This window comes from Entelurus aequoreus, linkage group LG14 (genome assembly GCF_033978785.1).
Source record: "Entelurus aequoreus isolate RoL-2023_Sb linkage group LG14, RoL_Eaeq_v1.1, whole genome shotgun sequence".
NCBI lineage: Eukaryota > Metazoa > Chordata > Actinopteri > Syngnathiformes > Syngnathidae > Entelurus > Entelurus aequoreus.
The window spans coordinates 46,085,860-46,100,022 of NC_084744.1; the positions used below are offsets into that span (position 1 = coordinate 46,085,860).

Below are 14,163 nucleotides of genomic sequence, written 5' to 3' on the forward strand. Positions count from 1 at the left end.
AAAACATTTTGAAAGATTTTTGAGCGCCGTGTGTAATGATCTATATTTTTAATGGAACATATAAAATGTTAGTGTTGTTTACTTGAGTCATATTGCCATCATACCTCTTATCACTTATCTCTTATGTTTGACTGCCATCTACTGGTCACACTTATCATTACACCATGTACCAAATAAAATTGCTTCGAGGTCGGTGAGCAAAACCAGAATTATTCCGTACATTAGGCGCACCGGGTTATAAAGCGGACTATCGAGTTTTGAGAAAAAAAAAGATTTTAAGTGCGCTTTATAGTCCAGAACTGTAAAAAATAGTGATCACGTGTGTACATGTGGATATCGATACTGTAGTGCAGAACTATGCAACTGACGGCCCGGAGGGTCAAATCTGGCCCAGGAATGACACCATACCAGCCCCCAAGTTCAGTTCAAAACTTGGGAGACAAACATTTTGGAATTTAAATTCCTAAAAAGACTAGAGTGCTCTGTTTTATAGGGGAACTTGGATTACTGTTAACACATTGGCAGATCCTTGCATTGACTTTTTAACTTTGCTAGCAAACATAGAACACTGGGGTCCAAACTTGTGATTTACATAACTGAGGCGCTCTTCAAGTCACCCCTTTAAGTCCTCTGCTTTTTGGCAGTTACATATTTTTCATAATATAAAATACTACACGGTCTTGCTCCATCCTATCTTGCTGATTGTATTGTACCATATGTCCCGGCAAGAAATCTGCGTTCAAAGAACTCCGGCTTATTAGTGATTCCCAGAGCCCAAAAAAGTCTGCGAGCTATAGAGCGTTTTTTATTCGGGCTCCAATACTATGGAATGCCCTCCCAGGAACAGTTAGAGATGCTACCTAAGTAGAAGCATTTAAGTCCCATCTTAAAACTCATTTGTATACTCTAGCCTTTAAATAGACCCCCCTTTTAGACCAGTTGATCTGCCGTTTCTTTTCTGCTCTGCCCCCCACGAAGGAGAGGGGGGCACAGATTCGGTGACCACAGATGAGTCGCTAGCTATCCAAAGTCGGGACCCGGGGTGGACCACTCATCTGTGCATCAGTTGGGGGCGTCTCTGCGCTGCTGACCTGTCTCCACTCAAGATGATCTCCTGCTGGCCCCACTATGGACTGGACTCTCACTATTATGTTAGATCCACTATAGACTGGACTCACAATATTATGTTAGATCCACTATAGACTGGACTCACAATATTATGCTAGATCCACTATGGACTGGACTCTCACTATTATGTTAGATCCACTATAGACTGGACTCACAATATTATGTTAGATCCACTCGATGTCCATTGCACCGGTCGCCCTCTGCGGTCCCCTCCAAGGTTTCTCATTGTCATCCCATTGGGTTGAGTTTTTTCTTGCCCTGATGTGGGATCTGAGCCGAGGATGTCGTTGTGGCTTGTGCAGCCCTTTGAGACACTCGTGATTTAGGGCTATGTAAGTAAACATTGATTGATTGCAAGTCAGCAAGTCAGCCACCAAGTGGTAAGCCGCGTAAACTGACAGAGGGGTCAGCGGATTCTGAAGCGCATAGTGCAAAAACTTTCTGCACAGTCAGTTGCTACAGAGATCCAAACTTCCAATTAGCCCACGTACAGTACGTAGAGAGCTTCATGGAATGGGTTTCCGTGGCCGAGCAGCTGCATCTAAGCCATACATCACCAAGTCCAATGCAAAGCTTGGGATGCAGTGGTGTAAAGCATGTTGCCACTGGACTCTAGAGCAGTGGAGACGCCTTCTCTGCACTGATGACTCACGCTTTTACATCTGGCAATCTGATGGACCAGTCTGGGTTTGGAGGTTGCCAGGAGAACGCTACATTTCAGACTGCATTGTGCCGAGTGTGAAATTTGGTGGAGGAGGAATTATGGTGTAGGGTTGGTTTTTCAGGAGTTGGGATTGGCCCCTTAGTTCCAGTGAACTAAGTTATGTTATGACCACACGTAAACCCGGAAGTTTGCGCCTATTTTTACATGGTGCAAAGAAAAGTTATGAGAGGCAGCCAATTTCACTTCAAAACAAACTCCAATGGAACTTAAAATCAAACTGAGGTAATTTGTTGGCATTACAGTGAAAAACATTGTCATCATTGGCGCACAACAAGTTTAAAATAACGTCTTAAGGTAAAGTACATACAGGGTTTCATACCAGGCATTAAAAGCTTTTAATGGGGCATATAAAATGAAGCAGTGTTTCTGTAGACTATACAATGTCATTGGTGTTTGCAAACGTGTCTCCATTTGTGTTGTTTTTCACATTTCTTCTTCTTTTTCTTACTTGTGTGAAGCTTGCAAACAACTGTGCTTACTCTTATTAAATCAAAATGACAAAAGAAAGTACCCAAATGACCCTGATCAAAAGTTTACACACCCCAGTGACTTTGATCTGATAACATGCACAAAAGTTGAGGTTTGAATGGCTAATCAAGGTTCCAATCCTCACCTGTGACCTGTTTGTTTGTAATTAATGTGTGTGTATAAAAGGTCAGTAAGTTTCTTTGTAATTAATGTGTGTGTATAAAAGGTCAGTAAGTTTCAGGGCTTCTGACAGACCAGTGCTGCACAGATGTTTCTGGATTCTGAGTCATGGGGAAGGCAAAATAATTGTCAAAGGATCTGCGAGAAAAGGTAATTGAACTGCATAAAACAGGAAAGGAGTATAAAAAGATATCTAAGGAATTGAGAATGCCAATCAGCAGTGTTCAAACGCTGATTAAGAAGTGGACAATGAGGGATTCAAGTAGACCAGCAAAGATTTCAGCCACAACAGCCAGGAAAATTGTTTGAGATGCAAAGAAAAATCCACAAATAACTTCAGCTGAAATACAGGACTCTCTGAAAAATTGTGGTGTCGCTGTTTCAAGATGCACAATAAGGAGGCTCTTGAAGAAAAAATGGGCTGCATGGTCGTTGGACTTCATGTAGGCTTTATGATGCAATTACATTATTATAACAACTATCAGATATAGAAACTCTTCATTTAACATAATGTCCTTTTTTGCTGCTTCAACACAGCTCAATCAACACAGAAAAAGGTAAAGTGAAATAACAGAGAGACAGGGCTTTGCTGTCCGTAACACACACACACACACACACACACACCGCAAAATGAGCTAACGTTACGCTAAAAGCGAATTAGCCTTCACCTCAAGCCAGGACTGCGAGCTAGCTGAGCTGCAGTTTATATTTCTAGAACGTCAACGGGCTCATAGTGATGTTACTAGTAGTTGACTGGGCGTTGTTTATTATCATTTGGGGAGAGTCTGCTGCCTGATGCTTACCTGCTAAACGCTAAGCACTGACTACATGCGCTCTGAATACGCACTGCTGATTGGCTGCTACCGCTCTGTATGTAACCAATCAGATGGTTGTGTGGGTGGGACAATGCTGGGTGCTGTGTACTGACAGAGACAGGCAGAATGAAGCGGAGCAGCTTGTTAAGACTTTAGCTTAGCTTAATATGTTCGTGTGGAAACTCGTTCGGTACACCTCCGAACCGAACCGAACCCCCCGTACCGAAACGGTTCAATACAAATACACGTACCGTTACACCCCTAATATATATATATATATATATATATATATATATATATATATATATATATATATATATATATATATATATATATATATATATCAAATTGTTTTCTGCAACTATTCCTTCAGTTTTGCACAATTCGGTCTTCACCTGACCTGACAAAAACCCAAAGTACCACTGTATACGACAGAGTAAAATAACTAAATTACCCGTAAAAAAACAATATTTTTTCAATCAATTTTAAACGAGTAAAGTTGCAATGTTAATAGAAAAACAATCATCATTTTCCATCACTCATAGTGTAACATTATACCGACGCGATATACCGCTACATCGATATTCCCCCCACCCTCGAGTGTCCACTTACACTGAGCTCCATTTCATCACTCACTAGTGTTGAAATACATATGATGTTACTACTCACCAAAAATCAATGGGCTGTGATGTATAAAGGCTAACTGCTACTATTACAAGCTATGTTTGCCGCAGAAGCAACAATCAATAAAACGCAATCAGGGGCTCAATAACGAGCCCATTTGGCTGTCAGCTGTTAACAGATGAAAAAGATCAATACCATTCATAACAGTCAGAAATAGATGCCACAAAACAAAAAAATGCATTAATGGGATTTGATTTGGGCACACTTAGCACATTTCGAGGTCCCTCACCTGTGGTCTCCACGATGCCCTCCAGTATCACCACGATTTCAAACTGCTCCGTTTGCATGGACCTCTGCGAGAGGTCGTAGAAGGGGCTTTTGGTGTCGATCACGTGGCAGATGGTGAGCGGCGACACCAGGAAGAGCTGGTCGGCTCCCGTGCTGAACCCTACGTCCAGCTCCAACTGGTCCAGCGGAAGGAACTCGCCTTCGGGGGTCTGACGAGACTGAGGGAGCATACGGCAACACATGTTAGAGGCCATGTGTCATGTGTCAAACATGGTGAAGGCAGTGTTGAGGCATTAAAAACAAAATGTAATATTAAAAAAATTACAAAATGTTATAACAAAATTATTTTGACAACTGCTTTGGTCAGATTTGGCCGATTTAAAAAAAAAATGGATAAGTAATGCAAATAATAATTAAAAACATGCTTAATACTAACATACAATATTTATTAAAAATATGTTTAAACCTTTTTTAGGTATCTTTGCAGTTTGGTTGATTATGTATCTTAATTTAATAAGTGATGCTAATTATAATGTTAATAATGATTATGATGATGATGACCACAATAAGGATAATAATATTAATAATACAAAATAGGTTCAAAATATTGAGCGTTGTTAAAATTGGACTGAAGTGCTGCAAATAATGATAGAAAAAAATCATATTATTAACATAACATTTGTATGAAAACATGTTTACAATTATTTTTAGTCCATTCCAATTTGGTTAATTATTTCTTTTAAATGGATAAATAACACAAATAATTTAAAAAAAATATCCCCAAAAATGTATTATTTGTATCTATCATGTATTTCATGAATTGATATCATTTAAAATGTTTATTAGAAACTATTTTGACAATGTTTTAGGTCAGATTTGGTCGATTCTTTTTTTTAATGGAATAAGAAACGTAAATAATAATAAAACATCATTCTTATTAATAACAAAATAGTCATGCAAAATATGTTTATAACTTTTTAGGTACGTTTCCAATTTGGTCAATTCGTTTTTTAATTGGATAATTTTAAATTTGAGTGAAATGATGCAAATAATAATAAAAAAAATGCTTATTGATAATGTACCATATGTATTTAGAAAAAATAACCTTCTTTGGTACGTTCCAATGTGGTTTATTCTTTTTTTAAAATTGGATAAGTGATGAAAATAATAAAAATGTTCATTAATAGTAGGGTTGTAAACAATAAATCGATGCGACCGGATATCAGGTTTGAGAAGTGGCCGATTCGGCTACGTCGGTACCAGCCCGTCTTAATCGATATGATTCAGCTTTGATTCCTTAGGTTTATTGAGTATAGACACAAAAAAGGTTATTGTGCCGAACTACAAATCCGTTGACGGTTTTTGTCTTTAAAACAACACAAGAGCCAGGGTTGTCCGTAAAAAGAGTCTAGCGCTTGTTACGTTACTTACGTAATTGGAGACATGAATAGTTGTAGATACAGGGACTGGGTGTCGCGCGAGACTAGCAATCAGTAGACAGTTTATCTTTAAAACAACGCGCGAGTCTCGGCTGCCCAACAAATAATTACCCACAAGATACATAACGTCAACACCACGAACAGTCTCTGTGCTGTGCCGTCCTGTCCGTCAATATTGTAACATCCCAGGCAATGCAAGCTCAGACAGATTCCTAGTTTGTCTTCGTTTATTTCACAAAACGCAACATTCCCATACAACGGGCTCAATCTCTATGTGCTGCTCTCATTTGCGGCAACATTTAAATGACCTTTCACCTCCACAACACACGTTACTTTTCATTCTTGTCTCGGAAGTCCCGCCCCCCAGTCAAGCCATTGCCGAGAACCCGCACTTGACTTGACTTGCGGAAAATAAATATATTTGACATTTGACATGTGTTTGCCTTTTTACTTTATTTCGTATATTTGGGGATATATGTTGTGTTTTACAAATGTGCAAACACTGGAAGCATGTCACATTTATGGAATGGGTTTGATTTATACTTAACGATGAATGTGCCTATGGCCGTTCTCATTTATCAGATTATTGTTATTTTCATGCCATTCAATTGATCCAACATTTAGCCTCTCATCCGAGTAGTTTTCATCAGTTCATGCTCATAGACTTTGTTGGAAAGATCTAGTCTGAGTGCTTGGTGCCAAAGTCCTAACCATTTATACTCCATGAGGAAGAGCGTATGCACAGGAAATAATGCATTTGTTCTTTTGTGATATAAAAAAGAATGTGTCAATCAACAGTCGATTATGGAATAATTTTTTGTTTCAGATGTCTGGCGTTTTTTTGATCCCTCTAGAAGGCTATACTCTTTCTTCTCTAACGGTCATCACACTTTAACCCGCATTGACTACTTTGTAGTTGATAATAAATTACTTTAATCTATAGGTATGTGCAAATATGATGCAATTAGGGCTGGGCGATATATCGAATATACTCGATATATCACAGAGACATAAAACAAGCACACCTTCTTACATTCGTCACATACAGTCGCGCGTGGAACGTCATACGCTCTCTTGGAGCAGAGAGGTAGCTGCATGGGTAACGTTAGCTGTGGTGCTAGCGGTGCAGTGAGACTAGGATGGCGGAAGCGGGGATCGAACCTGGAACCCTCAAGTTGCTTGCACGGCCGCTCTTTCAGTCAGAGTCACGCCACCCCTATAGGTCAATCAATCAATGTTTACTTATATAGCCCTAAATCACAAGTGTCTGAAAGGGCTGCACAAGCCACAACAACATCCTCGGCTCAGATCCCACATCAGGGTCCCATTTTTATAGTCTTTGGTATGACTGGCCCGGGGGGTTTGGATCTTATAAGCTACCGATCTCAGGGCGGACAAGCACTTCACCCAAAATACAAGCATTGAAGTGAATTATTTGTATATTTATATAGCTCTTTTCTCTCGTGACTCAAAGCGCTTTACATAGTGAAGCCCAATATCTAAGTTAGATGTAAACCAATGTGGGTGGCACTGGGAGCAGGTGGGTAAAGCGTCTTGCCCGAGGACACAACGGCAGGGACAAGGATGGCGGAAGCATGGATCGAACCTGGAACCCTCAAGTTGCTTGCACGGCTGCTCTATCAGCCGAGTCACGCCACCCCAATGGGTCAATCAATCAATCAATCAATCAATTTTTACTTATATAGCCCTAAATCACAAGTGTCTCAAAGGGCTACACAAGCCACAACGACATCCTCGGCTCAGATCCCACATCAGGGTCCCATTTTTATAGTCTTTGGTTTGACTCGGCCGGGGTTTGAACTCACAACCTACTGATCTCAGGGCGGACAAGCACTTCACCCAAAATCCAAGCATTGAAATGAATTATTTTTATACTTATATAGCGCTTTACAGAGTGAAGCCCAATATCTAAGTTACATTTAAACCAGTGTGGGTGGCACTGGGAGAAGGTGGGTAAAGCATCTTGCCAAGGACACAACGGCAGTGACTACGATGTAAGAAGCGGGGATCGAACCTGGAACCCTCAAGTTGCTTGCATGGCCGCTCTATCAACCGAGCCACGCCACCCCAACGGGTCCCATTTTTATAGTTGTTACGGCTCAGACTCCTGCCAACGCCTCCCATCTGTCTGTGCGCTCCAGTGAGCGCACCTCGGGACACGCCCACGAGCGCACACATCCAGGAGCGCGCCGTGCGCGTCTCCGCCCCGCGGCAGACGCCAGCTGCAAACGATCACCGGCTTTCAGCACACCTGCACGTAATGAAGGACCTGCCTTGATAAGCTCTGATTCAGTAAGCTTCACGTCTCTGGCTCCTCACCTGTGTCTCTCTCTTTTGCTCACTTTGTCTCCCTCGTGCCTAGTCCTTATTTGTCCTTGTCATCTCCTGTTCCCACAGTACCTCCCTGTCTCCGCAGTGAGCTGTGCGCCTCACCTGCCGATCTTCCCCCTGGACTCTGACTGCCTTCCTCGACCTTCGACCCCTCGCTTGGATCCCAAACCTCTTTTGCTTCGCCCATTCTGGACTTGTTTGCTGCCACAACCAACACGCACTTACAACAAACCCTGATAACTTATATTTGGTTAACTTCCACACATAGCCCTGCATACACACACATAGTAGCATACACACCCTACGTAATCATCAAGCTCAAATAAAACCTGTTTTTTTTCCCCCTCCGTTTTGCCCCATTCACCATGGCTTTTTCTTTTTTTCGCTTCACACCTGAGGAGTTGTCGTGTCCTGCTGAAATGTCATGGAAAGGCATGTTTAGCAGCGATATCAGCAGGGAAGAATTCACCCGCCGCCTGGACACCCTTCTCCCACCCTTAGTGACTGTTCCTCAGCCAGCTAGAAGCGTCTGGCATCCGCTTTCGGAGGGGGGGGATAGTACTGGTGGCTGTGCTGATGGGGTGGCGCAGCCGCAACCAGACGGGCTACCCCCGGCCAGACTAATTCCACCTATTTTTTGTTTTTCCCAGCCACAGCCACAAGCCTCCTGGCTAGCCCCTGAGCTAGCACCAGACCCATGGCTAGCCCCTGAGCTAGCACCAGTCCCTCGGCTATCCCCTGAGCCAGCACCAGTCCCTCAGCTAGCCCCTGAGCGAGCACCAGTCCCTCGGCTAGCCCCTGAGCTAGCACCAGCCCCTCGGCTAGCCCCTAAGCTAGCACCAGTCCCTCGCTAGCCTCCGAGCTAGCACCAGTCCCCAGGATAGCCCCCGCATCTCCACCAGCTCCCAGGCTGACCCCCACGTCTCCTCCAGCTCCCAGGCTGGCCCCGACCACTGCACTTCGGCTAGCAGCGCCGGCCACTGCACTTCGGCCGGCAGCGCCGACCTCTGCACCTCGGCCGGCAGCGCCGACCTCTGCACCTCGGCCGGCAGCGCCGAACTCTGCACCTCGGCCGGCACCGCCGACCTCTGCACCTCGGCCTGCAGTGCCAACCTCTGCACCTCGGCCTGCAGCGCCGACCTCTGCACCTCGGCCAGCTCCTCAGCTGCCCTCCTCGTCTCCGGCTATGATGACGTCTGCCGCTTCCATGCCGCCGATGACGTCTGCCGCTTCCACGCCGCCGATGACGTCTGCCGCTTCCACGCCGCCGATTACGTCTGCCGCTTCCACGCCGCCGATGACGTCTGCCGCTTCCACGCCGCCGATGACGTCTGCCGCGTCCACGCCGCCGAAGACGTCTGCCGCGTCCACGCCGCCGAAGACGTCTGCCGCGTCCACGCCGCCGAAGACGTCTGCCGCTTCCACGCCGCCGAAGACGTCTGCCGCTTCCACGCCGCCGAAGACGTCTGTCGCTTCCACGCCGCCGATGACGTCTCATCCTCGTTTCCGGCGAGACGCACCATGGCGCCATTCCCGTCCGCCTTTCCGACGGCCAAGATGGTGGCCGTACCTTGGTCGCCCGCCTCGCCGGCCTCAGCGGCATTCTACTCGCCGCCGCCACCAGACTCGTCCCCGGTGGATTCGGGGACATTTGGGCCGGCGACCCACCACCAGTTCACCCCTCCGCCCGCCCTTGACTTTTGTTTCTGTGTTTTTGTTTGTGGTACGACCAGTAGGACATCTGGAAGCTGTCCATAAGGAGGGGGGTACTGTTACGGCTCAGACTCCTGCCAACGCCTCCCATTTGTCTTTGCGCTCCAGCGAGCGCACCTTGGGACACGCCCACGAGCGCGCACATCCAGGAGCGCGTCGTGCGCGTCTCCGCCCCGCGACAGACGCCAGCTGCAAACGATCACCGGCTTTCAGCACACCTGCACGTAATGAAGGACCTGCCTTGATAAGCTCTGATTCAGTAAGCTTCACGTCTCTGGCTCCTCACCTGTGTCTCTCTCTTTTGCTCACTTTGTCTCCCTCGTGCCTAGTCCTTATTTGTCCTTGTCATCTCCTGTTCCCACAGTACCTCCGTGTCTCCGCAGTGAGCTGTGCGCCTCACCTGCCGATCTTCCCCCTGGACTCTGACTGCCTTCCTCGACCTTCGACCCCTCGCTTGGATCCCAAACCTCTTTTGCTTCGCCCATTCTGGACTTGTTTGCTGCCACAACCAACACGCACTTACAACAACCGCTGGTAACTTATATTTGGTTAACTTCCACACATAGCCCTGCATACACACACATAGTAGTATACACACCCTACGTAATCATCAATCTCAAATAAAACCCGTTGAGCTAGACCTCCTGTTGTTGTGCCGTCTCCTTCCCCTTGTCGTATGTAACAATAGTCTTTGGTATGGGGTTTGAACTCACAACCTATTGATCTCAGGGCGGACAAGCACTTCACCCAAAATCCAAGCATTGAAGTGAATTATTTTTATATTTATATAGCGCTTTTCTCTAGTTACTCAAAGCGCTTTACATAGTGAAGCCCAATATCTAAGTTACATTTAAACCAGTGTGGGTGGCACTGGGAGCAGGTGGGTAAAGCGTCTTGCCCGAGGACACAACGGCAGTGACTAGGATGGCGGAAGCAGGGATCGAACCTGGAACCCTCAAGTTGCTTGCACGGCTGCTCTATCAGACGAGTCACGCCACCCCAACGGGTCAATCAATCAATCAATCAATCAATGTTTACTTATATAGCCCTAAATCACAAGTCAGGGTCCCATTTTTATAGTCTTTGGTATGACTCGGCCGGGGTTTGAACTCACAACCTACCGATCTCAGGGCGGACAACAACTTCACCCAAAATCCAAGCATTGAAGTTAAATTATTTTTATATTTATATAGACCCCAATGGGTCAATCAATCAATCAATCAATGTTTACTTATATAGCCCTAAATCACGAGTGTCTCAACAAGCCACAACGACATCTTCGGCTCAGATCCCACATCAGGATCCCATTTTCATAGTCTTTGGTTTGACTCGGCCGGGGTTTGAACTCACAACCTACTGATCTCAGGGCGGACAAGCACTTCACCCAAAATCCAAGCATTGAAGGCAAGTTACATGTAAGCCAGTGTGAGTGGTACTGGGAGCGGGTGGGTAAAGCGTCTTGCCCGAGGACACAACGGCAGTGACTAGGATGGCGGAAGCGGGGATCGAACCTGGAACCCTCAAGTTGCTTGCACGGCTGCTCTATCAGACGAGTCACGCCACCCCAACGGGTCAATCAATCAATCAATCAATGTTTACTTATATAGCCCTAAATCACAAGTCAGGGTCCCATTTTTATAGTCTTTGGTATGACTCGGCCGGGGTTTGAACTCACAACCTACCGATCTCAGGGCGGACAAGCACTTCACCCAAAATCCAAGCATTGAAGTTAAATTATTTTTATATTTATATAGACCCCAATGGGTCAATCAATCAATCAATCAATGTTTACTTATATAGCCCTAAATCACGAGTGTCTCAACAAGCCACAACGACATCTTCGGCTCAGATCCCACATCAGGATCCCATTTTCATAGTCTTTGGTTTGACTCGGCCGGGGTTTGAACTCACAACCTACTGATCTCAGGGTGGACAAGCACTTCACCCAAAATCCAAGCATTGAAGGCAAGTTACATGTAAGCCAGTGTGAGTGGTACTGGGAGCGGGTGGGTAAAGCGTCTTGCCCGAGGACACAACGGCAGTGACTAGGATGGCGGAAGCGGGGATGGAACCTGGAACCCTCAAGTTGCTGACACGGCCGCTCCACCAACCGAGCCATATACCGCGCCATTGTTCAAACCTTGAAAACACAACATTAAAGTCCAAGCATTTTCAAGGTTTTCAAGCACCCGTACGAACCCTGAATATTACTGTGACGTGAATTATAATTATATAGCACTTTTTCTCTAGTGACTCAAAGCGCTTTACATAGTGAAACCCAATATCTTAGTTACATTTAAACCAGGGAGCAGGTGGGTAAAGTGTCTTGCCCAAGGACACAACGGCAGTGACTAGGATGGCGGAAGCTGGGATCGAACCGGGAACCCTCAAGTTGCTGGCACGGCCACTCTACCAACCGAGCTATACCGCCCCTACTACTACTTTACTATTATTGTTGTATTATTATTGCCATCAGTTGGTATTTTTGGTCCAATATGGTTCTTTCAACATTTTGGGTTGTGTGCAGCCAGTTCCGAACAGGAGCCAGGTGTGATGCGTGCATGTTGCGCCCAACTTACTTTGAGCAGCTTGCAGCGGATCTGCGCGGAGACCATGTGGCTGTTGCGCAGGTTGCCCACCCGGAACATGAGCGTCAGTTTGCCGTCTCGCATGGAGATGGCGGCGTGCTCGCTGAACATGAGCGTCTCCGCCCGCTTCTTGGGCTGCGACATCTTGATGAACATGCAGCCGATGAGGAAGGCGTCGACGATGGAGCCCAGGATGGACTGGAAGAGGAAGAGGATGATGCCCTCGGGACATTTGTCCGTGATGTAGCGGTAGCCGTAGCCGATGGTGGCCTCGGTCTCGATGAAGAAGAGGAAGGCGGAGGGAAAGTTGTAGACGTTGGCCACGCACGGCGTGTACTTGTCGTTGTGCGCCCGATAGAGGTCCCCGCGGATGTAGGCGATGCACCACCACATGGACGCCATGAAGAGCCAGGCCACCGTGTAGGTGAGGATGAAGATGAACAGGTTCCAGCGCCATTTCAGGTCCACCAGCGTGGTGAACAGGTCGGAGAGGTAGCGGCTGGTCTCGCCGCCCAGGTTGCCATGCTGCACGTTGCAGCGGCCGTTCTTGTCCACGAAGCGCTGCCTCTTGCGCTTCTTCTCCGCGGGCGCCTGCTTGTTGAAGCCGGAGCCGCTGGATGAGGTGGTCACTACCTGGTAATCGTCCCCGAATTTCTTTCGGAGTGCAGACATACTCCGGAAGAAACAAGATGCAGGGAGGAAAATAATAATGCTAAAAAAAATAAAATTTAAATTAAAAAAAAAAAAAAGGGCGCCGGTTTTCCCGCTCACTCTGTCCTCTTCCTCCACGCACGACTCTGGCGGCTGCGCCCCTCAGCCATTAAACAACCGCCGGTGTGCGCCTACTTTGAAAAGCCCTGCGAGAATTCAGAAAGTTGAAGCACGCAAGTTTAAATTCCATCATTATAGAAAATAAAAGCTTTTTTTTGTTCCTCCCACGGGCGGAGGGAAGCAGTGAGGAGTCTCTTCCGTGTCCGAGCAGCGATAAAGAAACATAAAAAAAAACAAAAAACTTTCTTCCTTCAGGCAAACGACACCGTCACAATATCCGAGGATGCTGCCTCCCTTTTGGGGCTCCTTCTTTCCATCTGACTTCTGCTCAGCTGCGCGCTCGCTCCTGCGCACTCCTCGCTGCCAGTGATGCGTTCACTGTCTTCTGTTGGTGCCAACACTATGGAGGGGGTGAGGGAGGGTATTATTACAGCAGCACTCACACAATGTGGTCATAACCATAGGCGCCGATCTACATTTCTGCCTGTGGGTTTTTTGATTGATTGATTGATTGAGTGATTGATTGATTGATTGATTGATTAATTGATTGAAACTTTTATTAGTAGATTGCACAGTACAATACATATTCCGTACAAATGACCACTAAATGGTAACACCCGAATAAGTTTTTCAACTTGTTTAAGTCGGGGTCCACTTTAATCAATTCATGAGTGCTCGGTGTGTGTGTTGTCCCGATAACAATATTTTGGTACCGGTACCAAAAGTATTGCGGTACTTTTCAGTACTTTTCTAAATAAAAGGGACCACGTTATTGTCTTTATTTTAACAAAAGAAATCTTAGGGTACATTAAAAATGTGTTTCTTTTTGCAATTTTGTCCTTAAATAAAATAGTCAACATACAAGACAACTTGTCTTTTAGTAATAAGTAAACAAACAAAGGCTCCTAATTGGTCTGCTGACATATGCAATAACATATTGTGTCATTTATCTACCTATTATTTTGTCAATATTATTAAGGACAAGTGGTAGAAAATGAATTATTAATCTACTTGTTCATTTACTGTTAATATATGCTTACTTTCTGTTTCAACATGTTCTATCTACACTTCTG

The 14,163-nt window shown here is 45.6% G+C and overlaps 1 protein-coding gene across 1 annotated transcript in view; it reads right to left on the reverse strand.

The window, feature by feature from the left end:
* Positions 1–13,406, reverse strand: part of kcnj3a (potassium inwardly rectifying channel subfamily J member 3a) — an 88,017-nt gene extending 74,611 nt beyond the window's left edge. Inside the window, exons 1-2 of the mRNA XM_062069982.1 lie at positions 12,311–13,406; positions 4,229–4,445 (exon numbers count right to left, since the gene is read on the reverse strand). Of these exons, the coding sequence (XP_061925966.1) occupies positions 4,229–4,445; positions 12,311–12,991 (898 nt within the window). The 5' untranslated portion in view covers positions 12,992–13,406. The remainder of the gene's footprint in view (positions 1–4,228; positions 4,446–12,310) is intronic.
* Positions 13,407–14,163: the final 757 nt, after the last annotated feature.